Source organism: Dreissena polymorpha, chromosome 12 (genome assembly GCF_020536995.1).
Source record: "Dreissena polymorpha isolate Duluth1 chromosome 12, UMN_Dpol_1.0, whole genome shotgun sequence".
Classification (NCBI taxonomy): Eukaryota; Metazoa; Mollusca; class Bivalvia; order Myida; family Dreissenidae; genus Dreissena; species Dreissena polymorpha.
Window position 1 is genome coordinate 23,340,525 of NC_068366.1, and position 27,023 is coordinate 23,367,547.

At 35.7% G+C, this 27,023-nt stretch overlaps 1 protein-coding gene and 1 long non-coding RNA gene across 2 annotated transcripts in view; one reads left to right on the forward strand and one right to left on the reverse strand.

The window, feature by feature from the left end:
- The window catches only part of LOC127852265 (uncharacterized), a 67,247-nt gene extending 42,413 nt beyond the window's left edge, over positions 1-24,834 (forward strand). Inside the window, exon 3 of the long non-coding RNA XR_008036155.1 lies at positions 22,720-24,834. This is a non-coding gene — a long non-coding RNA (uncharacterized LOC127852265). The remainder of the gene's footprint in view (positions 1-22,719) is intronic.
- LOC127852260 (uncharacterized) lies at positions 1,219-3,166 on the reverse strand. The gene is made up of 2 exons (XM_052386154.1): positions 2,095-3,166; positions 1,219-1,780 (listed from the first exon to the last, which is right to left on the reverse strand). Exons 1-2 carry the CDS (start codon positions 2,306-2,308, stop codon positions 1,629-1,631), a joined length of 366 nt encoding a protein of 121 aa, XP_052242114.1. The 5' UTR covers positions 2,309-3,166; the 3' UTR covers positions 1,219-1,628.
- Positions 24,835-27,023: the final 2,189 nt, after the last annotated feature.

Consider the following 27,023-nt stretch of genomic DNA (forward strand, 5'->3'; position numbering starts at 1 on the left):
TGTTATTTGCATTAAAAATAATTAAGAAAGATTATTACGACTTGATTTTTCTATTTTATTTGAAAATCATTACACAAATAATGTTCATTGTATCAAACCTTTACAAAAAGGACATAAGGGACCACGCTCTTATGTTTAAAAGCAATCGTGCCAGGCCTTCAGCCTTTGGGTTGGTGTGACTCACAGTTGATAGGTGGGCATGGTATGCTTTGAAGTTGTGTACCAAACTATCAACATCCTTGCCAAGATGTGGCAGCCATCGGGTACCAGTGGCTTTGGGAGGCATCAATGGTTTAACTTGTACAGCAGTGAAAGCGTTCATTAATCCTTTTTAGCCGGATTTTTTTCGAAAAAATCTCGGCTTATAGATTGATGTTGTCGGGCGGGCGGGCGGGGGGGCGGGCGGGGGGGCGGGCGGCGTGCTCGAAAATGTTAAAGTTCTTATTTCATGGTATAACTTTGGTATGCTTGGACCTAGAGTCTTCAAACTTGACATGAAGGTTGGCCAGGATTAACAGATGACCACTGGTCATTTCAAGGTCATTCATTTGAAGGTCAAGGTCACTGTGACCTTCAATATAAAAAATGTTAAAGTTGTTATAACTTTGGTATGCTTGGACCTTTCATGGTATAACTTTGGTATGCTTGGACCTAGAGTCTTCAAACTTGACATGAAGGTTGGCCAGGATTAACAGATGACCACTGGTCATTTCAAGGTCATTCATTTGAAGGTCAAGGTCACTGTGACCTTCAATATAAAAAATGTTAAAGTTGTTATAACTTTGGTATGCTTGGACCTAGAGTCTTGAAACTTGACATGAAGGTTGGCCATAACTAGTTAGTAACCACTGGTCATTTCAAGGTCATTCATTTGAAGGTCAAGGTCACTGTGACCTTGAATGTAAAAATGTTAAAGTTCTTATTTCATGGTATAACTTTGGTATGCTTGGACCTAGAGTCTTCAAACTTGACATGAAGGTTGGCCAGGATTAACAGATGACCACTGGTCATTTCAAGGTCATTCATTTGAAGGTGAAGGTCACTGTGACCTTCAATATAAAAATGTTAAAGTTGTTATAACTTTGGTATGCTTGGACCTAGAGTCTTGAAACTTGACATGAAGGTTGGCCAGAACTAGTAAGTAACCACTGGACATTTCAAGGTCATTCATTTGAAGGTCAAGGTCACTGTGACCTTGAATGTAAAAATGTTAAAGTTTATTTTCTTACATTTGATAATGAAATTGATGGAAACTTCAAACAATATGTTACTAATTTGCTAATAAAAAAATTGAGATCAAACTTTCCTAATTGTCAATTCAAGTTCATATTTGTGACCTTAAATGTTATTGTTGTTCATGTATATGCATGCATTCAAAACATAACACAAGGTTTGCTCATGCCTTGAAAAGTACTTACATTTCATTTTGACCTTTGAACAATATTTCAGTAATTTAAGTATTGCATTGACAAAAACACGAAAGGTACTTTCCTGTCATTTAAATCAAAAATCCGGCTTCAATGCGGTCATCTCCGACCGCGGAACTCTTGTTTGTTTTTGTACTGTTTGTGATACATAAAATAAAGTCCAGTCAGCAAAGTAATCAGCTTATCATGAGTTTTGTTTTGTTATATGGTGTCATGCCAGGCCAGTTCTAGACGGTTGAAGCAATGAATATTTACGAAATGTACGCCGATATCCTGTTTGAGCTTTGCAGCTAAACCATTGCGTACCCCTACCATGTTTGCTGCCCCATCATAACCTAATCCGATCAGCTTTTCTGAAATATTAAGATTCATTTTAATTATATGTTAATAGAGTTTGATGTGTTTTTTGCATTATATCTGACATGATTTTATGACATAATGATTGAGTAGAGATACAAATTAGGACGAGTCCATTTGCCATTAAGTTTTTGTTATACCCCCTATAAACATCTACATGAAGTATTCAAAGAACAACTTTTGGCTACTGAGTGCATAATTTTGGATTGTAATCATGTAACTCAATACCCAAAGGGTTTCATGATTGTAAAATGAAACTGGTGGTATTGTTTTCCAAATTGTCAGCTTTGCTGGTAACAATATTCTATACCTTTCTCAAGGCCGTTTTCCACCAGTACATCATCGACAAAAGCCTTTAGATCACCCGCTGTTGTGCTACTTGGGGAGCCAATGGTCAAAAAGCTTTCTTGCACAAAGTCATGTCCATTAATTGCAGCCCTTACAAATACACACTCCTGTTCGTAACCAGAAAAGTCTGTTGTTCCGTCGATGAGCAACGAAAAACCCTTGGCTGCTTCCATCATAGTTACCGTCTTGTCTTTTTCGGCACCTGCAATGTAAGAAAGAAACGCAAGAGCAGCTTTTCCATTGCGATAGGTTTAGCCAAGGTCAACACCATTGGCTTCAGTGACATTGCAAAGCCATGTGTAATCTGTTATGGGGCGGCCTTTTTTTCCCACAGCATGGGCATTTCTAAACAAATGCATCAACCGCTGGCGCTCTGATAAATGTAGTGATAGCATGGCTTTACCAGCTTGTGAACTGGCAATAGCTGCACTATCACTACATTTAGCAGCTATGTTTGCCGTAGCGTCAATGTGGGCTTTGCTCAGCTCATGGTCACTGACAGCTGATTTTTTCAAATTGGTGCTACCAGTGAGGAAGGTGTTGCATCCTTTCAGCCCAGAACCTATGCTTTTTGTTCCATAAAACTCAATGCATGTAAAGCAGGTCATGGCCCCTTTACTTTCATCAAAATTTAGCCACGATCTCCCTTCTTTCCATGACTCTTTAAAAGGCCTGTCATTCCTTTTTTCCTCATATTTTGACCAACGCTTTTTGTTTTCCTCATTTTTTTCATTCTCATTTTTTTTCCTTTTTATAGGCTGGCCTGGTTTGGCTCCTTCAACAAATTTTAATTGAAACATTTTGAGATAATTAACAATAAAATAAAAACGAAATCACCTGTTGTATATCTGGATACTCTGTTTTCATTCCAAGTAATGTGTGTAGATGTTGACAGATTGCTTCAAACTCTTGCGTAGCTTTTAGCACTGACAGATCGCGGAAAGGTCACACTGACCTGTGGTATTGACTGGCTTGCTTACGAATTAATCGGATATAACGGGAACCAAACGTACATGGTATTATCTCCCTTTGCGAATGTACTCATATAGTGTTGACGTAGTGTGTAATTTGCCTTGACGACGAGGTAAACATCTTGTACAGCGTATATTCACTTACGTCATTAAAAAAATGCAACCAATGAAAACATGTTTACATGAATGGAGTATTTATAAATAATTCGGTAAATTCACACTTTTGTCTTTAAACTTTTCTGAAAATAGCTTATGGAATTCCAAATTTCGCCATAATTTTTTACCGGACATGAGGTCCGACAATATTAGAATCATTTCCGGATTTTCCAAATTATTATCGGAAAAATCCAAGGACCGACGGTATTTCGGAAAGACTATAAATTGTATTATTTAGTTGAGAATTTAAACTACACCAACTATGAATGATTTTTCTAACAAATCAAAATATGTATGTATATTTTTTAAGCATATCAATATTAAAGTCCAAGTGATATGCAAGTATTTTACTGTTACTGTAGTACATGTATGCGCGTCAATGTAAACATTTTTTATATGCAACTACATACAATGACGCTTTATTGGACATTGTCGGCTTGGGTACTTATCACATTTACCCCGGGTACTCTTAAGTAAACTTAGCATATTACCCCAATACCCAGGAATTATAACGCTAAATCGGTGGTTGTCGACTTTTTTTAATTAATTGATGCAGTTTTCTTAAATAGAAGTTTGTTTAAGATAAACAATATCGTTTAACTGTAATCGGTAGCGCGTTTTACTACATCAGACTTTTAGGTGGAAATACAACTCGGGTACAGTATAATATCAACTGGATACGTTTAAGTATATTTACTCTACCCGAGGTTCATGTAAGTATACTTAAGTGAGTACCCGAGGTACATGTAAGTTACTACTTACCGAGCCGACAATGACCAATCAAGCTACAATGACAAATAGATGTGCAATATATAATAAGTGGTCCTCATGTAATGCAGCCAATGAGTGGACAGACTTTAAAGTAGAAAACACGCACAATGTAATGTATTATATTATACTATAATATATACTGTTTATATGAAAACCGTCTTTCTCAGAGCATGGCATATACAGTTTACCTGTGTGTTAATGGAGTGGTACCCCATTTTATTGACATATTGGGGTTCACCAACTGTCGGTGCCTGTATCTGTATATGTGTTCCATCTACAACTCCAATGACATTGGGAAAGCCAGCAACATTAAAAAGTCTGTTTTCTGTTGTCTGACATCCCATAATGTTGTGGGCAGACAAATGTATTGCCTTACAATTTCAGGCAGTGTCAGGGCATCGATTACTGCAGTAATTGACCGAGAGACTGTTGGTTGACTTACTGCATGGATGTCCTTATCATTTAGTTGTATGCTTGATGAGGCAAAATAGCAAAGTGTTAATAATATTTTTTCAATGCTGTTGAGACTGTGGTTTCTTTGAGTTTGTGGAGATATAATATGTTCAAGCTGCTGGTTTAAAAATAAAATTCCATCACTGTCAAATCTGTATCTTTCAATCAATTCAGTATTATTCAATTTATCTAAGACATCTACACGTTCACGGAAGTTTTTTTCTTGGCATTCTGCAATGAAATGGTTTACAATTCAGCAGATGTTGTCATGTTAAACTAAATATACTATAGATAAACAGTACCTTTTTGCTGAAACTAATATAAAGGCTGTCCAGTTGACACTTATCATCAAGGTTGACACAGGTAAGATTCATGCGCCTAGGACCATGGGTCAATATATCGGACAGATGGGATTTCAACTGGATAATGATTTTTATTAATCCAGTTCCAATGCTCCACAAACACAAAATTAAAAAATATATCAATTCTTCGACATTTGAACTTCTAGTTCGATTTTAAATGTTGAACAGTCTGGATGTACATTAAACATACCGAATCTTTTGATGACTTATTTCACAAACAAAAGAATGGTTCACATTATCATACACCCAGACATTGTTTGAACCAAACAAACACTGCCATTGATTAAAAAAAAGTTGGTGGAAATTTTGATCCGCCATATTTGTTTTGAAGTTCTGGTGTGAGTAAATACCAACTGTGAGTGTACAATTTCACTATATAACAGTTGTCTTAAACACCGAACCACAAAAGTACAAAATACATACCTTTTTATAAAAATTAAACGCAGAAAGGGTTGAAAATATCATCTGTTATGTCGCCATATTTAAGGATTTTATCGAGAAGTTAAGGCAGCTATATATAATGTACGAACCTTAACTTCTAAGGGAAAAATAACAGTCCTAAGGATTTTCCTATTGAGGTTAAGATTTTTATGAATACAAACTTAGGGAATTTCGCAAAGTTAAGGGAGAAATCGCAGAAAACTAAGGAAATTATTTGTAACCTTAGGTAATTTTCATCTAGGTGCTTTATGAATACCGGCCCTGACCCACATATTTTAGATAATGTGCGAAATGGACCAATCAGGTGACATTAAATAAGTATCTTAGGGAAAGGGGCCTTTATAAGGCCTTTGCTACAGAAGGCAAAACAGCCCTGTAGCATATTAGTGACATTGCATGTTTTATTTGTGTGCATATAATTGTAAGACTACATTGAGTGTATTTTTTTTCTACAAAGACTTTAAAAAATAATTATAATTGACTTTTAAGAAAATAATTTATTATGGGGAATTTCTAAAATTACAGAATCCTTTTGGATTTGAATAATTAGCATTACATGTGCATTTCATATAATTTTGATTATTTGTTATTTCTACAGCGCATTGAACAAGTATTGACGCAAATATGGGTGACAAATCAACTTTAGATGAAGAGTTTAGTGAATGCATTGAAAACCTCCATTTTAATAGCTCTTTTGACAGTATTGATGGAGAAATTAGTAAAGTTGATGGAGAAATTGGTAAAGTTTAATCATCAGCTCAGCTAAAAGAAATAACATTGAAGTAGCCTTCTATTCAAACAGAAAACAATTGCATATGGATAGTTTCGAATGCTTTGAGCGAGGTTATAAGTCGTTAGGAAGTGGTTCCCCTTGTTTATCGCTTTCTGTCAATAGAGATGACAGCATGAAATTGTATCCTGCAAACAGAAACAGGTAACGAAAGACTGTTTTTGATGCAAAAGACACAACTTTGTAAGAATTAATACAGAAAATCAAACATTTACTAATGCCACTACATTGCTGTGAACAATTCTCCAAGAAAAGAAACGCCTGCAAATTTTGATTCTCATTCATATAGAAAAGTACCAAAACAATTTAAGCAAATACAAAATCAAGGGAGCATTTTGAACTTCTTCATGCAATTCCCAAATAAATTAGAATGTCCACCAGGTTCCGTCTTCAATACTTTAACTCGGCCTACAATCCAGGTTATGAAAGACAAAATCGTGGATTCTACAGCACCCATTGATGAAATAGTCCCAAAACTGAACATTGAAATGGATGATGATAAAATACCAGCCTGGGGAAGGTCAGTCATCTATTTGCCCATAAAAAAAGCTGGGAATGACCGTGTCTCCACCTGAATTTATATCAGTGACGATAGTGATTCAAACAGTCGGTACTCCTCACAAGCATCCAACGAAACTTTGCAAAAGCCTAAAAGTGATGCTGTAAAGCAGCTGTTTGATGCACAAAGGAGTTTACTTAAAGATTCCAAGCACAAATCTAAAGGGAAGAAGCAGACATGAAAATCATATACCAGAATTTCAAAAACTGAAATTGAAAGTGTAAAGAATGAAGCTGCAAAATATTTGCTAGGCGACAGTTTTGACATGAATACAGTTTTTAATTCTGATGTGGAAGATATTTTTAGTCCCATTCCTCAGTCTAATGTCAAAACAAAAGTGTTGCCAAAAGCTGTGATATCTGATAAATATGGCCTCCTAGGAACTGGTAATTATCCAAGAGATTTAGATGAAAATATCAATTATTTTGAGCATCTCCCTCCAGAAGTTTTAAACCAACATATTTAAATAAAAAAAGTAAAATAGAGGCCCTACCTTAACTTAAGACACTACAACACATGATAACAATTTAACACCATAATCTTAACACCAAAAGTAATATATGTACGGGCCTCGAAGTCAGATGACCAGTAAACATCATGAAGTCCATGTAGAACAAATACACAGTAAATATAAAACAAACAAAATAATGTTGTAGTAATTTATAATAATTAATGGAATTATTATTTTTGTCATTTTAGTTAATCAATATTCATGAGGTATCAAAATTGTGTATGAATATTCTGGGATGAGTGATTTAAGCAACAATAGTATTGGTACAAACTAACTTGCATAGGCTTAATCTTATTTAGGATAATCTTACTTTTGATGGCCTTCATAATTTTGTTGGAGGTCGCCATCTCTACAGCCTTCCTGTCAACAAGCTGTTCTGGCTCAAAGAAGCCTTTTATCAACTTCTTAAAGGTGAAGGCAGCTCCTTTGCATTTGCATTTGCTGAGGACGCAGGAGAAACTATTCCTTGGCACACAAACCTCCTCATTCTTCGCCAGCCGCTCCATATTAGCTGGTGGGTCGTCAGTCAATGGGACGAATTGCTGGGAACAAACTGATAGTTAACTTACAAAATTTTGCCTATCAAGCAAAAATGCCGATTGGTGACTGTTTAAAATTGTAATAAAATGTCAGCACACTTTCTATTGTCATCCATTTTATATATGTCTACATATGCATCAATTATCTGTTCTGCATGGCCATTAATAATATGATGATCTGCAGCCTTAACTTTCTGAAATCACTGTATTGATGACATGATTGTAATTTCTGCGCCATTGAGTAAAATTTTGTTCTGGCTAAGTATATCGGCAGGTTTGCCGTTACCTATTTTTAAAATGTCCATACCCAGTAAAACATCATCTTTTATATCTGTAATAATAACTTCACATTTTGTTTTATATCCATCAATTAGCAATTCTAAATCACATTTGCCAAAATCTGTCAATGGTTCCCTACCTGCATGTAGTAATTTGCCTTTTTTGATAAATGTGGTTTACATAAATCCTCAATTTTATTATAAATATTTTTAGAACCCACTGTTTTTTCTGCACCAGTATCAACAACGTTATAAACATGCATCCCTTGAACACATCCAGCAAAATATATACTTTCTTGGGAAACAACGCCTAATTGGATTATTTGTTGGATTAGCAACACCAGGGCTTTTCATCAGGAAATTGGGAAGAGGCCAGGGGCCTTTCAAATTGGGAATTTCATGCGCGATAACTGCTCATTTTGGGAAGACCGTGTTTTTTAAAGTTTTTGAAACAGGGTCTTTTCATTGTGCAGAAGTATTAAAAGACACATTTTGGTGCATTCTTAAATCATATTAGAGCTCATTGCTTTCAATTTGGGAGATGCCCAATATGTCTTTTGAAGTAAAAAAAAAAAACCTGAACACTATTTTTGGCCTTCAAAATTTTGGACTGTCTCTTTGCCATTCGAGTCAGTCCTATCTAGTTTAAACATCAGCCAGGCCGGGGCAGCATAACTGTAACTATTAGTGTTGTTTTGATGATGTCATTGATTTTCACTGCCTTTATTGCTTTGATTTTGACTCGCCAGATGTGTACCATTAGTGTAGACATGATTTTCTCTCCCTTTGTGCATAGTACTTTGGGAGTGGAATGATGATGGCATTTTACACTGTTCAGTTATTTGACTTGGCATGTTTTGTAATTTGAGCAATTTACATTTCTTGTCATTGTTCATTTTGATTTTAATGTAACTGTTTGTATGTGACCTATCCTTAATAAATTTGGCTTTTGGTGTGGTGTTGCAACTCTTGTGAAATTCTACTTGATTTTTGGGCAGTCAATGCATTTAATTACAGCCCATATCCTCTTGATTGCCTCCGTAAAATGTTTACGATTTCTTCCAGAAAGGGAAGAACAGAATGTAACATTTACTGCCCGTCATAGTGACACGGGTTATTCACACTCAAATGATTCACAGCTGGTCCCATCTTTAGTACCTTGGGGTCATGAAACGTACATTGTGTAAACAAATTAGGGTATTGTAATGATTTTTATAGTAACGAGAGACTGTTTGGTGAAGCTAGTTTACTCTAGTAAAGATATCAGAGAAGAAAATGGCCAAGATCGGTGATTTGGAGTTTCATAGTTTGCATGCTCCCCTATTACTACATGCACGGACAGCGAAAGGGGAACCAAAATAAATAATTTCGCAGTCTTTTGTTTTTGTCCATGTGTTTATGCAGAATGTTTTGGGGGCACATTTGTTTTGGATGCACAAAAGTTCGGGAATTCTGATCTTGCAAAACGAACAAGGAAATCAAATGATTTTTTTTTTTAAATGCAAAGATGATAATTCAAAGATGATTTTAAAGGACTCCGATGGCTACCCCTGACACAAAAACATCCAAGTCCAAGTCTCATTTTCAGGAGTCTGGGACTTCTGGACTCGTGTTATTGTCAAACGATGCATATTTTTCCACAATTTCAACACTTTTTACACCTTCAACACCTGGACTAACTTCACTTATTGTTTTCAAGATAAAAGTAGTTCGTGGAAGCTTTGACTCATGCAAACTGTTGTATGCTACCCAAAGTTGTGAACTTAGTTTAGAAAATGGAAGGGTAATTATAATGATCCTTTTATGCTTAATAATGAGACCCATTAAATTTCTCTTTCATCTTCATGTGTCTTTCATAGTTCCTGGTAAGTTCCTTCTGTATGGCCTTTAATATTTCCTCATAGTCTATTTATAATTCGTGTAGTTGGTTCTGCCAAATATTCAGCCTAAACATTCTCTCAATATTTGTGTCCGAACAGCTGCAAGAAAGTGGTTCTTCTGTAATGTTTAACATTTCTCTTTCCATAATAATGAACATGTTCTAAATTGAAAGACTCCTCATGGGATTGTGGTCCACCATTAGGCTCTAAACCTTCATCTCTACATGCAATATGATTCTTAGTGTAAAAATTATTACTTGGTACATAGAAGTGATATAAATTGACTTTCAGTCGCCAGTACTGAGTTTATTGGCAAATTGATTTCATGTGATATGGCCTTAAAATGAATCCATGAATACCAACAAAAAGCTAGAGATGATCTAACTCTAAAGGGTATTCTTCTTTTAAACATGTTATCATTAGTGGCATTGTTGACTTATGTCCGAGCCATGAATAGTAAACCTAATGATGCAGTTCCTTGCAAGTACATACTCCCATGGTCACATTGCAGAATCCTATTCACTTAACCCAGTTGTGACTGACAAAACATTAATAGAAGAAGGTTAAGCAAATACTTTAGAGTTACAATATTTTTATGTCCCCCACCACTATAGTTGGGGGACATATTTTTTTTGCCCTGTCTGTTGGTTTGTTTGTTTGTGTGTTTGCATCAATCTTTAACATTTGCCATAACTTTTGCAATATTGAAGATAGCAACTTGATATTTGGCATGCATGTGTATCTAATGGAGCTGCACTTTTGGAGTGGTGGAAGGTCAAGGTCATCCTTCAAGGTCAAATATATAGCTTCAAAGCGGCGCAGAAGGGGACATAGTGTTTCTGACAAACACATTTCTTGTTTCTTCTTTTATTAGCATACGCATTGGGTGTATCATTCAATATTTCTATACTTTCTTCCTGTGTGGTAGAATCAACAATGGGCTTTTCCTTCTCAACAACATCATCATGTCTTTCCTCCTGCAACATTAGGTATGATATAAACTATTGGCTTCATTTTCATATTTTGCTGTGTGAAATGAGAGATGTGCTATGGACAAATAATGTATGAAGAAGTTCCGCTGGTGTAACATCCCCATTCACCTTGACCTTTAATGTTGATCATGGCCTGTCACCCCTCTAAATGTTCGACTCCATGATATACATAAGCATGTCAAAGAGCAAGTTACTATCTGCAATAGGTTGAATTTTGGACTTAAATACTTGATACCAGTCAAAATATTACAATAACCCGCTTTAATAATTATTGCTGAGATCAAGGTGTTGATATATATTTGTAGTTGTAATTTGTGTAACATGCATGTAAATAGTGTAAGAGATTAAATGCTATTAATTTCAAATACTATCACATTTTTTTATGCTCCCCCCCACAAATTTTAGGGAGAGCATATAGTCCCCGCTTCGTCTGTCCGTCCGTCCGTCCATCCGTGTGTCCGTCCGTGCACAATTTTTGACCAGGCTATTTCTCAGCAAGTAATGACCGGAATTCAATGAAACTTTATGGGAAGCTTCACTACCAAGAGGAGATTTGCATATTATCATTGGGTTCTGGTCGGATGATTTTTCACCGAGGTTATGGCCCTTTGAAATTTTCCATTAACTGTACATATAGTGCAATTCTTGCCCGGGCTATTTCTCAGCAACTAATAACCGTAATTCAATGAAACTTTATGGGAAGCTTCACTACCAAGAGGAGATGTGCATATTAACAGCGGGGTCTGGTCGGATGATTTTTCACAGAGTTATGGCCATTTTAAATTTATAAACAAATTATTGTCCCCCCAACTACTGTGCCCTCAAGACATTTCCTTTTATCTGAATATATAGTGCAATATTGTGACAAAAAAACCTTTGGGGAGCATCAACCGTCTCCGACGGTTTCTTGTTTTCCAGGTAATACATGTATGACTTAAGTTAAATAATAATTTGGCCATACATGCCATGCATGGAACTTGTTATGTTTAGTTTAAACAATAAGCATACATACATTAACAGTTAATGTCCAGGAGGCCGTTTTATCAAGATATCTTAGCGGATCTTATCTTAAATGCAAGACTTAATTACGATTTCATTTACAATCCGCTAATACCCGTTTTATGAAGGCCGTCGTAAGTATCGAGTCACAGATAATATTTAAGTTGTGTGTACGATCTGGAATATCGCGAACAAGTCGAAATATGCCATAAGGTGTTTAGCAGTAATATTTAGGCATCCAAGTTTAAACATCGCCAGCTATGCAATTAATGAAACAACATTAATTACATTATAATATAATGAGCAGTCCTTTGCTTGCATTGAACCACAACACCATCAATATAATAAATAACATCTTATGATAAGCATGGGTTTTCAAACACTATAGGAACTTGGTAGTCATAATGTCATGATTTCAAACACATTTGATACATTCACCTTCTCCCCAATATGGCAAGTGTTTAGTTCCCTGCGTTTAACTCATACAGCCTAGCCAACCTTCTGTTCTTTTCAGCCTGCCAGTGTCTGATGGCCGTTTGTACAGGTAGTCTTTGACATAAGTATGTATGGCAAGCAGTTTCATCAGAGCATCCAAGTTGGCTTGAATGAGTGCTATGCAGGATTTAACCTTAATTCCTTAAAGCATCCTAAACCAACTCTTACAAATGTTACTTGTCATTGGTATGCCCAAGGCAAAGTTCATCTTCTGAGTGATGAGATGGTATTCTTCTTTGTGACCGCAAAAAAGACTCTTTCAAAGTCCTTTTACTCCTTCATCTTGTATGTGCCGTACTTTACTGGCTTTACTCCACTTGACTCTTCTGGAGAGTTGCTGGACGTTAATGCCTTACATGAAAGATTTTTCGATAATCTTTTGAATCAGATTTGGACAGTTTGTCTACAGTATTTGGTTCCAGCACGCCAAACACCGTCAAGATTGATGTAGTTTCATTTTTGAACCTGTTGCTCAAAATCTTTGTTACACTTTCTGTATAGCTTTTTAAAAGCTTGTCAATTTAACTCTTCGTTTTCATGGGAAAGGAGCATTCTTTTTCATCAGCAAGGCCCTTGTCATAAGCCAAGCCCTTGTCATCAGTAAGGCCCTTGTCATCAGCCATTCCCATGACATCAGCCAAGCCCTTGGCATCAGTAAGGCCCTTGTCATTAGCCCTTCCCTTGTCATGAGCCAATCCATTGTCATCAGTAAGGTCCTTGTCATTAGCCCTTCCCTTGTCATCAGCCAAGCCCTTGTCATCAGTATGGTCCTTGTCATTAGCCATTCCCATGTTAAGCCAAGCCTTTGTCATCAGTAAGGCCCTTGTCATCAGCCATTCCCATGTCATCAGCCAAGTCCTTGTCATCAGTAAGGCTCTTGTCATCAGCTAAGCCCTTGTCATCAGTAAGGCTCTTGTCATAAACCCTTCCCTTGTCATCAGCCAAGTCCTTATCATCAGTAACGCCCTTGTCATCAGCCAAGCCCTTATCAATTTTGCCCTTGTAATTGACCAGGCTATGGCCATCTGCCGTGTATTTGATAGCGAAAAACTATTCCACTGCTGCTGCTGCAGTTTTTATATAATAAAAAATTGGAATAAGTGTATAACCGTTACACACATTAAATATATTACATTTCATGTTTACCACCATGGCTATCGATTATAATAAGCTACTATAAGTACCACAAATGAAGCAATATTATTTAATGTAAACTTGTTTAAAATTAAGTGTTCATTAAGAAATGCTCCGATTGTAAAAAAGATACGAAACATAAATGGTTAAAAAACTTGCAGAGTACAAGATTAAAATAACAAAATACCTTCTTACACGGTACATGTTTTTGTTATAGCACAAATGAATCCATTGTGAATACTTTTAACAGTTACTGTTGTGCAAATAATGGACTCAAAGAAACATGTTACTGTTTGTATATCATAACATTATTTGAAACTTAAAAACACATTCCTTAAGGACATGCAAAGTCTGTAAGTAGAATGTGTTGAGTCCCTATATATGCAATACGTCCCTTACTTACATTGTGTATTAATGCAGGGTCAGTAAAAACAATATCGGTAGCGAATCATGTGTTATGCTGTTAAATGATTCAATTTTTCAACTATGAGGCATTTATAAAAATAACATATAACTGAGTGACAATGATATACTGCTTCCCACCTCGTTCCATTTCTAGGTTTGGATACCTGATATTAACTCAGCTTCCGACCCCTGGTACTCTCTGAAGACTCCAGTTATCCCAAACCAGAGCATTAATAGCAATCTCTGCTGGCTAGGTCCAATGTGGAACCTTCTGACGCTTGGCTTTTCCTTGGTCTATTTCAGTAATTTCTATCTAAGTGATGTCTCAATAACGACTTCTGCAATTTATTATGCTAATTAGCGCGTTTACTCTACTAGGAAGAGCGCTTTGTTGCGAGGTCATCAAAGAAAACAGTAATTGAAGGCTTTTCAAGATGTTGGGTATTGTATTAACATGTAATATATGACAACTATAGAGCCAGGTATGTTACATACACTTTATAAATTTCTGTCTGTGCTGCATTCCTGTCTATGCCAAGTTCATGGTATGATATTGCTGCATTAATATTCTTTTTGCTGTGCAGTTTCTTAAGGACTTGATTTTTTCCTTCTATCTTGACAGCCATCTCTTGATGGCTTAAACTCAGGCTTTTCAAGCTATTTAGCCAGATTACAGGTTTTTCAAACTATCCTTTCTAACGTTTCATATTGTAATGCCGGTCCGTCTGGTGGCCCTCAGACGGTGCCAACATCACAAATTTCCTACTGAATAAAGAAAATAAAGACTGCATAAATTAAAATATCGCTTTTTATTAACACAAAAGTCATTTCTCAAGTTTCATATTATTTCTATTTTCTGATGTTATTCGTTTCTTAGCCTTAAAGAAAAAAAAAGTCATCTAACCTCGTTATCCATGACCCTTTCCAATGAGTGCCAAAACGCAACTGAAACCAAACGACAGTTTGGCCACATTTATACTCGTAGTAAAGTGACGTCATACGCATGTTTCAATGAATGACGTCACATGATTAAGCAAATCTTCAATGAATGACATATGATTCAGGGTTTTTTTTGGCCCGATTTTATAGCCGAAATTTGGCTATGTTCCCAATCACAAAAAGTATACTTTTTTCCCAAAATGTGGCAAAAAATTCCCAATTCCCCCCCCCCAAAAAAATATATTTTTTTATTTTTTTTAGAAAGAAGTGTCTTATGCGTATTTTATCTCAATTTTAATTCAATTACATCTAACAAAGTATTTTATGATTTTGTTCTTTTAATTTTAATGATTATAAAGTGTTATATCAAATTAAGTATTTCCCTAATTAGTGGACTTTTCATGTGGAAAAAAAAGCTAATGAATTATTTTTCCCAATTTCATGAAAATGCCAATAAAATTCCCAATTCCAAAGCCATGGGCTATCTTCCCAAAAAGTGGGAAAAAAACCCTGTGATTTAGCACAATTTCAATGAATGGCGTCATATAAAAGTAAACATTCAAGATGGCGGAAAAGAGAAAATACCGCAAAATACTTGCGAGTTAAATGTAATTTATGACAAAGGTAATCATCATAATATGATGAATTAATAAAAAATATGCAAAGAACTTTACAATATATCAGTATATTGATTATACTTAAGTATAATATTTAATAATTATAGAATAAACAATGATTTATTCGTGACATTGACAATCGTACTATGTGTACATCGTAACTGACTATTTAAAGGTAATAATAGGCATTGACATAGGTCATAGCAGTATTATGTGAAAGTCTAAAATATATATGGTGCCAGGTTTTTCCAAATTATGCTTTCTAACGTTTCTTATTATGTGAAATTCTAAAATAGATATGGTGCTTTTGATTAAAAAACCCATTTGTTTTTGCAATCTAACCTGCCTCAGTTTATCTTACACTATTTGCAAGGTCATCTTGCCTCCATTGGGCTGATCGCTTTTGACAAAGAACTCTTATTTTGCAGGAACAAAGCTTCGCCAAGTGCTTTGAACATATTTTCTGATATTTCCCAGTTATTGTCTGAATACGAGGTTACAGAAAATATTATTGACAAAAACACTTTTCCGAGCGCTTCAATCTTGTACATCTGTGAACAGTCAACTCATTTACACAATTTTTGGGCATGGGTTGTAAATTTAATCATAAAAATAGCTTAATTTACCCAACAAATACATCATTACTATCGGTCCAAATGACGAGAAATTCACAGATACTAAGAGATCACTTAGTCAGTTTTCATGCTAAGGGCTTTATCAAATTACAAAGCTTTTTTTCCAGCAATACAAAAATGTAAACAGCTAATATTAAACTGAAGAATTTGTAGTCATTTATACATGTCCAATAATGCCATTTTATGATTGGGTTGTTTTATTACTTTATTCAACAAGTTGATACATAAAGGATATACATAAGCTTAAGCCTTCAAGCCCTTAGACAATAACATGTGTGCTTTGCTCAGAGCTCCAGATAAGATGCGTATCTACGTATTTTGGCATTGAAAAAGAAAAAAAATGCTTTTAAAATCGTCCCAGTACGTAACATTACGCAATACAAATCTTGGTACGTATTTTTGATTCAATTATAGTTTGAAAACCGTTTAACCAATAATCCAGTGGAGTGTTTACTGTAAGTTTAACTATGAATCAAAAGTAAGTCAATCAAAAGAACCTTGTAATCAAAATGGCGGCCCATCGTGTTGTTATTTGGAAAAGGGACGTTTCAAGCGAACAGCGGCTCCTGCAGGAAGTAACTGTATATTGCAATATGCCAGTTAAGTGATAAATATGATGATGCTTAACAAGAAATATCTTTAAAAAAGATAAACGGCGTTGATAGTTCAATGAATGAGATCAATGATAGCGAATGTCTTTTTCTGTGCAGTTCTTAGCTGCATCACACGAAGTAAGGGATGTTACGCGGAGTTTTCGCGGCTTATTTTACATTATTACATATTGCTGGTCATAAACCTTTAGATACAAAACAGAAAATCAAAAGAAGAATGGAAGTTAAACTAAAACATACAGGACACTTTTGGGTAAATTTTTATATATATTCATGCACATTTTAAAGAAATTAAAGTTGATTAATGAAGAATAGTATAATTCTCTACTATGTTTGTTCAAATAAATTGTTATCCATTTGTCCTCACACTCATATTGTAAGATATATTATTGTCCCAATCACCAAAGAGAAATATCTTTATTGGAATACAATTACCTTGAGAAGTATTATGAGGAAAAAACAAATAATAAGTATTGCTGAATAAAATGTAGCTTTTTCAGAAGTCCAACAGGGTATCAACATTCTTTTGAAGGTTGTCTCCCTTGGTCTTTGAAAGCCTGGTTACAGTAAGTGGACATAAGTGCAACTTTGAAGGAAGGTCCATTATAATGTCCCAAAATACTGCAGTGAAATGTTTATGAAACTTGACTCAATGACAGTATGACAGAGTGAAAATTAAAAAGTTCAAAATCTATAAGTTTCTCTTAAATGTTTTACGAGTTATCGCTTTTCTTTTTTGCTAGTGCGTAGCTCAATTACATTGTTTTAATCATGACTACAAAATATTAAAGGAATTCAAATGGAACTTTACATTGCAGGCTCGGCCTTATTATATAGTATCTACAGGTTGAGTTATTTCTCAAGGCAATGAACTATACTAAAAAAATTAAATGGTATATTAAAATACAACGATAAAAAACACATTTTTTCATAAGCAAACTGAAAAAGATCTGGTAAATGGCTGGAGAAAATTGTAACATGACAAACAGTGAAGTTAGTAAATATTTGAAGTAATCATTTAATCAAGCAAAGACAGATGAAAATGTTAAAAATTTGACTTTTCCACAAATAAGTGATTCAAAATGCCAGTAATGCAATCTATAGAAATTCTTTTAAAACATCAAATTTCTTTGAAACATTTCCTTTTAAGTTTTAGCATGTGAAGATGTAAATTTTGCTACTTCTACTTTCCATGTAATTTATGGAGATTTAATGTAAGCTGAGCATTTTCTTTCATAATAGTCTTCACTATTAAGATCAACTTACTTAAGCAAATACCTTTATACCTTTATTTATTTTTATCAACTTACTGTTATATGAATTTGTAAATATGCTTAATTTCCTTCACAAATTTAAATCAGTATCAATACCAGGGAGGTAACCCATGACAAACCTAAGAATTAATTCTTCTGTCTGTCATGACTATTCTTAGTTCAGGGAACCAACTCTTCACAAACAAGAGTGTACCTTTTATGGAATATTTATCTACAGGGGACAAAAATATTTCTAAACTTCACTCGTCCGAGTTCATTAAAATTTTCACTCGTCCTGCAAACACATGCATATGTCCTGCAAATATGAATGAAATAAAGATTGCAAAGGGTTGATCTGACTAATAAAGTATCTTTATATTACTGCTAAAACCACGCGTTTTGGACAGTTCGCGAACGTTTGGTCTTATCGTACACTGACTGCTGTGTTTTCCTTTTTTTAAATGCTCAGTTTTTTTTTCACTCGTCCTGTAGGACGAGAGCTTTAGGGATATTCACTCTTCCTTTCAAGATTGCACTCGTCAATACGAGCGGACGAGTATGATCCTCTACTATGTTTGTTCAAATAAATTGTTATCCATTTGTCCTCACACTCATATTGTAAGATATTTTATTGTCCCAATCACCAAAGAGAAATATCTTTATTGGAATACAATTACCTTGAGAATTACTAATTGACAATTTTCACTTGTATAAATATTCAAATACATCACAATATAAAGAAGTGAAACTCCAGGTGCTGGAGCATTATTGAATTCTTATTATAAACAATTAGTTGGTCCTTTATTTAAGGCAAGTGACCGATTGCCCAAACAGTACAAAACAGCACAACACAAAACAACATAAACACAAAAAAATTATAAGAATAAAGCTGGTTTCACCACCTTGGAACGGTAAATGCAAAGCATTGGGGGTTAAAACTGGTTTTAGAGCGCTCAACCTCACACTTGGCCCTGAAATACTCATGATACATTGAAGTGTAAATACAATTTAACATAGCATTGTAACTCAGATTAAACAATAATAAAAGGGAATTGAAACGCATTCAAATTAATTACCATTTAATTACTCAAAAGTAGGAAAGAAACATTAAACCATTGATCAATTATTCAATACATTAATTAATTTTAAAACATTACTTTATGTTGTTGTCTAGTTGTTCATTTAGAACATCCAAAAATGAGCACAACATCCTTGACACTGTGCTTTTGCTCACTCCATGCGAGTTTCCAACTTCGGAGTATAAGTTGGCCAGATAGCGTAAACTAATGTTAGATTCCTAAAAAAAAAGTTATATGTGGGGGGGGGGGGGGGGGGGTGGTACTGCATGATTTCTTTGGCTTCTTCGTTTATCCCGGATTTCAAGTAGATGGTGAATGTACTTTCGACTCCAGCGCTGTCTTTGAGTTTCTTGTGTATTAGATAGATGTTCAATATCTGATCTAACTAAAAAAAAAACACTCTGTCATCAGCGCAATTCACCTAACACAACAAACGTGGAAACCATATTTGCCAACCTTAAAACACCTCTTTACCATCATTGACTTATGTTGGAAGTCATGAAATCCTATCAGATGGTTGCATAAGATTTGTTTATGGAATGTAAGTTTATTCTTACAAACTTCAAAAGATTTCTTAGTTTAGTAAACAGCTCGTATGAACTTTATGAAATTTGCCCAATATCTTTACAATAAAAAAATATTCAATGTATTTCATTCCTAGCATGATCCCAACAGTCGAGTACCTTAGTATGGATAGTGTCTTAAACATGAGGATTATTGAGGTCCTGGCCAGTATTTAAACATTGACGTCTTTGGCACTCTGAAAGCAGTTTTGTATGTTTTGTTCCAAGCTGTCCTTGTGCTGACTGAATTCACAACTAAAATACAACCTATGAGCATGTGGATTGGCATTTGCACCCCATTCAAACCGTGTCAAATAGGCGTCACCATCATATCTAATTCTAGATAAAAACGTTGTGTCCAGCTCTGCCATCAATGCGCACATAAACAATATGATGCTTGAATACTGAAGAACATTTCTTCGCCGACCTTCCAAAAATTCTGAGTCACTCTGGATGGAGAGGCTCTCTGTACCTGGACAGAGGTTGTGAATTGCCGGGTGATGGTTATACGGTGGAGCACGAGTCTGGAACAGCATAATTGAGATTGGCATTTTGTCTTCGCGCCAAAGAACACTTTCTTCCCAATCCCGTTGAACAGCTTTTTCGTCATCTCTTGACCGTTTCCAGAATGAACTTGTATCTGGTATTGATGAATTGAACATCATTAGGTTTGATACGGTCCAGTTACGAAGCTCAGCATTTTGCATTAAACATGATCTTTATTAGGTATTCCAGTTGTTTCAAAGGCATCACTTTTCAGAGCGAGTTTGGCCTTACACCTGCTTTGTTCTCATTTAATCATGCTTTGAACTAGAAATTGAAGCTCAGTATTGACCATTACTCGTTTTTGTGCACATACCCAATACAGGTATGCACATTTGTAGCTGCCTGATTAATTTTTAATGCTACAAAGACGTTCTTGGTGTGGACAGGCATCACCAGTCAGGAAGACATCCGGGAAAGCCATTTGGAGGTATCCTTGTGTATCCTCAGCAACAGGGTTCTGGCGGTCCACACCTGGTGAAAAAATTGCATAAGTTTTGTAGAGACAAGTTTCAGTCTTATCATCCTGTTTTGCCTTAGAAGAGGCAGATGTCAATTTCACATCATAGTTGAGCTTTTTTTCAGATTTAGACGATCTTCATTATATTGAGGACCAGCAAAGTTCTCTAACATCTTCAGGTGTCTTGAATATTTCCTGGTGAGTTCCTTCTGTATGTCCTTCAAAATTTCCTCATAGTCTGTGCTACTTATGAGTTGTGTATTTGGTACTACCAAATATTCAGACTTAACATTTTCTCCATATTTATTTCCAACTTGCTGCAAAAAACTTGTTTTTCTGTAGTATTTTATTGTACCCTTTCCATAATAATAAATGCGCTCTAAATTGAATTAAAGCATCTTCATCGGATTGTGGTCAATAATTAGGCTCTAAACCTTCATCTCTACAAGCTTTGGAATTTTTAATGTAATAAAGATTTACTTTGTGTAGAAGGGACATAAATTGACTCTCATTTGTCAGCACTGAGTTTATTGACATTTGTTTTTATTTGCTATGGCCTTCATTCAAATCTATGAATACCAACGAAAAGCTAGAGATGATCATTCTTTAATTGGTATTCCTCTTGTTAACATGTGATCAATTCGAATCGAATGACTGATGTACTCTGAGCCTTGAATGGTAAACTTAATGATGCAGTTGTTTGCATTCATACTGTACACTTTAATGTCGCATTTTATTCCTGTTTGCCAAAAAGTGCATTAATGAATCATCCAAGATACATTTATGAGTATCAATCCAATGATTGCATGCAATATGTTAGTGCATAGGCTCCACTATATTGCAGGTGTGTGGTTTCTGTGAGAAAGATGCCGTGGAGATCATCCAAACTTTTTAATTATAAGAGATAAATGCATACATGTCGAGCGTGAAAGGTAGACCAGCATGTTAACTATCCATAAATGTTAACCCTTTACCAAACTACACATTTTGGACTGCCCCAAATTGAAAGAGATTGCAGACGAGAAATAATATTGTAAAAGACTATTTATAAATTGGCTGGGTGGGGTAGAAATCATTGTGATAAAAGGAGAAATTGCTCATCATGAGCAATTTCTCCTTTTTCAAACCGGAAGTCCTGTTTTCAAAACGAAAACAAACTCTTTAGAAGGAAAGAGAAAGTCACATGCTTGAGTACATTTCAACCCATGCACATTGCATGCTTTTTTCGCATAAAAAACAGTGGAGCGATACAGGGCCATCTTGTTATATTTTACTAAGGATGGTGCATCTCAAATTTGTTTACCAGGGAAATCTGTGGAGCCAAATTCAAGCCTGCATTTTGTTGTCCCAGCTTTATCAGATCTGAGACAATAATCAGAGCATCTGTGTAGATTAAATCTATTTGTAAACAACAGAATGATGGTCTTCAAAAAGTGTATCTTGTTACTGGCTTACATCCATTAACAATTTTATTAAAGGATTTTTAGCTCCACTGGCCAGAGGCCAGCGGGGCTTATGTCATGGTCCTGTGTCCGTTGTGCGTGCGTGCGTCCGTGCGTGCGTTAACTTTTTTCTTTAAGAATCTTCTTCTCCTAAACTACAAGTCCAATTCTGATAAAACTTCTCACAAATGTTCCTGGGGTGAACCTCTTTCAAATTTGTTCAAATTATGCCCCTGGAGTCAAATTTGACTCTGCCCCGGCGATCACAAAATTGTGATCACAAAAATCACTTAATCTCCATGTCCCAGTCGTCAGTCTTTGGAACCTGGAAGGTATTTGCTTACTCACTTGTGTTGCTCTCAGACTGCCTAATCTCTATGCCCTAATCCCATTTTGGATTGGAATGACACTGTTGTGATAAACAATGGATTTTTAGCAGGTATCTGGAGTTTTAAAAACATGTGTAAGTAAATTTATTGATAACATCATAACCAGGCAATAGGGGTATAGTCAGAGTCTAGAAGTGTGGACTATTACATATTACACTTCCCCTACCTTAAAGAATAAAACTCTTCCTGGAGTTTGAAATTTACAAGTACTTGTTTTGTTTTCATTAGATTTAAACATTTAAAACATATAATAATATAATTATTTTAACTTAACAACTTCAAAGTAAATTCAAAGTTAATCGACCATCTTCATCCTTTAGGGCCTGGCCGGAATGTTCTTGATCGTGGAAAGAAGAGGGTCATCTTCGCGTTTTGAGAGGGTCTTTAGGATCAGTGATTTAACTTCCGTGGGAAGAGAGCTGAAGCCTCTCGCAATCTCCCTGACTGCTGTCCAGGAGAATACTGGCTGTACCAGGAAGCATCAGGTGTTAAAACTGATGGATCAGCAGACAGCAGTGAGTGATGCTCCACGAATTAGTAGTCGACTGGAGAATTGATATTGCTGCATATTCCAGCGCAAGTAGTCTGCAGTCTGCGGAAAGGTTCCTCCATCCTTTTGGGGGCCAGCATAGCCATGGTGCGAGTGTAATTGACTCATCAGATACAGATGCCAAATCGCGTATAGAAGGGGGTAGGAGTGGCATTGCCTAACTGATCAGAAGGGCCTTGGCATGTGATTGCATGAACGTGTTGGCAGACGTTGGCACATAGGGTTCCACCATAGACAATGGAGCTGGAGAATACTTCTTGGCCCTTGATTATCAGTGTTTGGGGTAGAGATAAAGGTGTCGAACCTCTAATGAGGCGATGATTGTAGTGATCTCGTTGGTTTTCTGGAGAGGGGCGATTGCAGTAGTTGAAGATGGTTAAGTTTTTTTTTAGAATTTTCCGACAATAAATTTCACACATTATATACATTACAATAAAGATTATATCATCTCAAAATTGATATCACATTTACAACCTTATCACAGTTATAAACTATAGCTTTGTCAGAGAAGTGACAAATACCCGCTCCGCCATATGGATAGAAGCTCATAAACCTATATTATCAGCTATGTCCTCCGGCTCCAAAACCTATATAATCAGCTATATCATCTGGCCCCTAAACATATTATATCAGCTTTGTCACCTGGCCCCAAAACCTATATAATCAGTCTAATTCAGCACACATTTTATAGACTTGTTTTGTCGTTATCAGATGTAAATGAACACACATTTTTAAGACTTGTTTTGTGTATGTACCCCGACCCCAAAACCTTTATAACAAGCTATGTTCCCTGGCCCCCAAACCTATAATATCATCTATGTCCCCCGGCCCCGTAACCTCATATCAGCTATGTCCCCTGGCCCCAAAACCTAAAATATCAGCTGTCCCTTGGCCCCACATGTAAATACATTAAATATTGCTTTAAAAAAATTGTCGGTTTCAGCAAGATGTCCAAGTATGATCTTCCTGCTGTCAATTTCAGTGATCCACTGATTTCACTCAGAATATCATTCTTTTTAATGATCTCCTCAAGCATCTGACGAGAAATGTCAAGCATCTCTTGATGACAATCACAACCTGCAAGTGGGATCAAATGAAAGTGATATTATAAACTATGTGATGAATCATTAATTTCTTTGTCTTAAAAGTTGTTATTTCAAGTGACTATCAGTGTTCATTAAAGGAGTGTAAATATGCCTATCTCCAAGTATGCTTCACGTCACCTTTCATAACAAAAATGTATGATATCAGTCAATTAATGAAGGTAAACATAGTGAGACATAACATTAATATTTATAACAAGAGCTATCCATGATCAGCCACTCCACTTATTAGGGGCTGGAAATTTTTATGAAAGCAATTTCTACAAGCTCTATCCGCCCTTGTTAATTGTGGTCCCCACATGATCCCCACATGATCCTGAACAAGCAAAGGTAGTTTAAAATATATATCATTGACATATTCTGAGATAAGGATCTTTACAAAAAAAAATTAACTTAAAATGAAAGGCTAATTTGAAAAAGTGGCAAAACTGTAGAAAAAATTATTTTAGGGTTACATGCCCTTGTGTTTTGTTGTCCTCATATGAGAGTAAACAAGCATAGAAAGTCTAGAGCAAATATCTTCAATTGTTTCTGAGCTATGGACCTTAACAAAAAGGTATATGTGCAATGACGTGTCCAGAGCTTAAAGAACTAAAGCTTTGTCACATAATTGGACTGATGAAAATTTGATCAACCCTTCATAGTTGTCTTCCTGTTGCTGGCAGGGGTACTGGCGATGCTTTTGGAGGTTGTTGGAACCGGAACAGGTTCACTTGGAACTAAAACATGAATTCGGACATTAAGGGTAATGTAAAAAGAAATGATGTTACCAGTGTGTGTAAGGGGGGGGGGGTTTAAATGCCACAAAAAATGTTTATAAAATATCCTTACTGGTCTAAAATTGTATATTGGTAAAGCAAAATCAAATTTTCTAAAAAGTTATACTTTTTTTTGTAACACAACAAAAATATAAGAAGCTAAGGGGTATTTGAATTTCTGTGCATCGACAGAAATTATTCTCTTCTTTTAGCCTTTCATAAAAATTATCAAGTATGCAAAAATCAACTATATTCCCTTTAGTCAATTTTTACGATTATTATTTTGATTATGCATATGTTTTCAATGGTTTGGCTAAAACAACAATATAATTTGGGATTTATTCGCGCATGAATTTAGTAAGGCATAGCACTTCCTTTTCCAATACACAGTATTGACCATGTACATGTCGCTAATTGCATATCAATATCGAAGTAGTCCCATGCTCAATTTCCTTGTTCAACTCATTGAAGCAAATCGCTTCATCGAAAAATAAAGCCCACTCACATGATAAATTCTAGTCAATCAGAATATTGTTAAATAGTGAAACCAAGGGCAATTATTTCATTATAAAGACTCAGTCAACAGTCAATTAAAGGTGAGTGTTATTTGTTGTTACAAATTTTATAACTTTAATAAATGACAATGACATACCGTCCGGTTTTTGGCGTTTATTTTCCTCTCCTTGGTCCTGGGTATCTGATATAAAAAATCAAAAGATAATAGGTCAAATGTTTATGATTGTGTTTCTATTAAGTACAGTACTTTCCCCAGGATTTTTTTCAGACGCCCTGGGGCCGTTGGGGGGGGGGGTATGGAAGGGCTGCACCTTCCATACCTTATTATCCCCCGCCATAGGCGAACGGATATTGTTTTTGGGTTGTCCGTCCGGCCGGCACTTTTGTGTACAGAGCCATACCTTAGAAGTGCTTTGGCGGATTTCATTGAAACTTGGTAACTATGAGAATAAATATGGTTTAGAGGATGGTGCATGCCAAATACATTGTACACGATATCTGTAAATAACGGTGTTATGGCCCTTTGTATCTTGAAAAAATGCTTTTTAATATAGCACTTTTGTGCCCGGAGCCATATCTTGGATGTGCTTTGGCGGATTTCAATGAAACTTGGTATGAGTATATATATGGGTAAGAGGATGATACACCTTTTGTTAATAACAGAGTTATGGCCTTTTGTATCTTGAAAAAATGCTGTTTAATATAAGCCTAGATTAACACATGAGCCAGAGCCATGAAACTTGCCATAGTTGTTATCAATCATCTGGGGGTGCTTCATATTCAACACCCATAATCCGAAGGGCAAAGGTCATGGTTCTTTGTATCTTGAAAAAATGCTTTTTAATATGAGCTTAGAGCTTTATTTCCATTAACACATGATCCAGAGCCATGAAACTTGCCATAGTTGTTCTTAATCATCTGGAGGTGCTTCACATTCAAGACCTTTAATCCTAGTTGCTAAGGTCAAGGTCACACATTGAAGTCAAAGATCACAAATTTGATGAATTACCCATTATTTAGTCATTCCTTTACTATGCATCAAGGGATTGTGTAATAACTGCCCACAATTGTTCTCCATTATCTAGCTGAGTGTCAAATATAAGATCAAGGTTGCTAGGGTCATGGTCACAGTAACACACAAAGGTCAAAATCACGCATTTTGATTAAATATGCCTTATTTGGTAAGGATTCTACCATACTAAAATGGATTCTCAAAATGTCCTGATGCAATTGTTCTCAATTATCAGGCAGTGCAAGATCTATGTGTTTTTGACCAAAGCTAAGGTTACGCATCAAAGGTCACACATTTGTAGAAATATTTATTATTTAGCCATTATTTTACTTAATAATAATAACGTATCAGTGGATTCTGTAATAACCTTCCATAATTCTTCTCCATCTTCTTCCTTGCTGTTTGTCATATTTAAGATTCATATCTAGGGTTAAGGTCAAGGTTCATGTCTAGGGCAAAGGTCGTCACACAATATACTTCATGTAAGGTCATACGATTCACATCAAGAGTCAAGGTTACACAAATGCTTCATGTAAGGTTGTCTGCACTTTATTGTCTGCAAACCCATCACAGGTACAAAAGGCACAACCCTTCACTAATACCTTTTCTTTTAGTTCTACACCCATCCATAAACACAATTTATCTGGCGGGGGATATCAATTCAACGAATGTGCTTGTTTAATTT

Bases quoted from the DNA above. Each gene is read 5' to 3' on its own strand.
- LOC127852260 (XM_052386154.1), bottom strand. From the start codon at position 2,308: ATGATGGAAGCAGCCAAGGGTTTTTCGTTGCTCATCGACGGAACAACA. The intron at 1,781-2,094 runs GTATAGAATATT...TTAATATTTCAG, and splicing joins GGAAAACGGCCTTGAGAAAG to AAAAGCTGATCGGATTAGGT.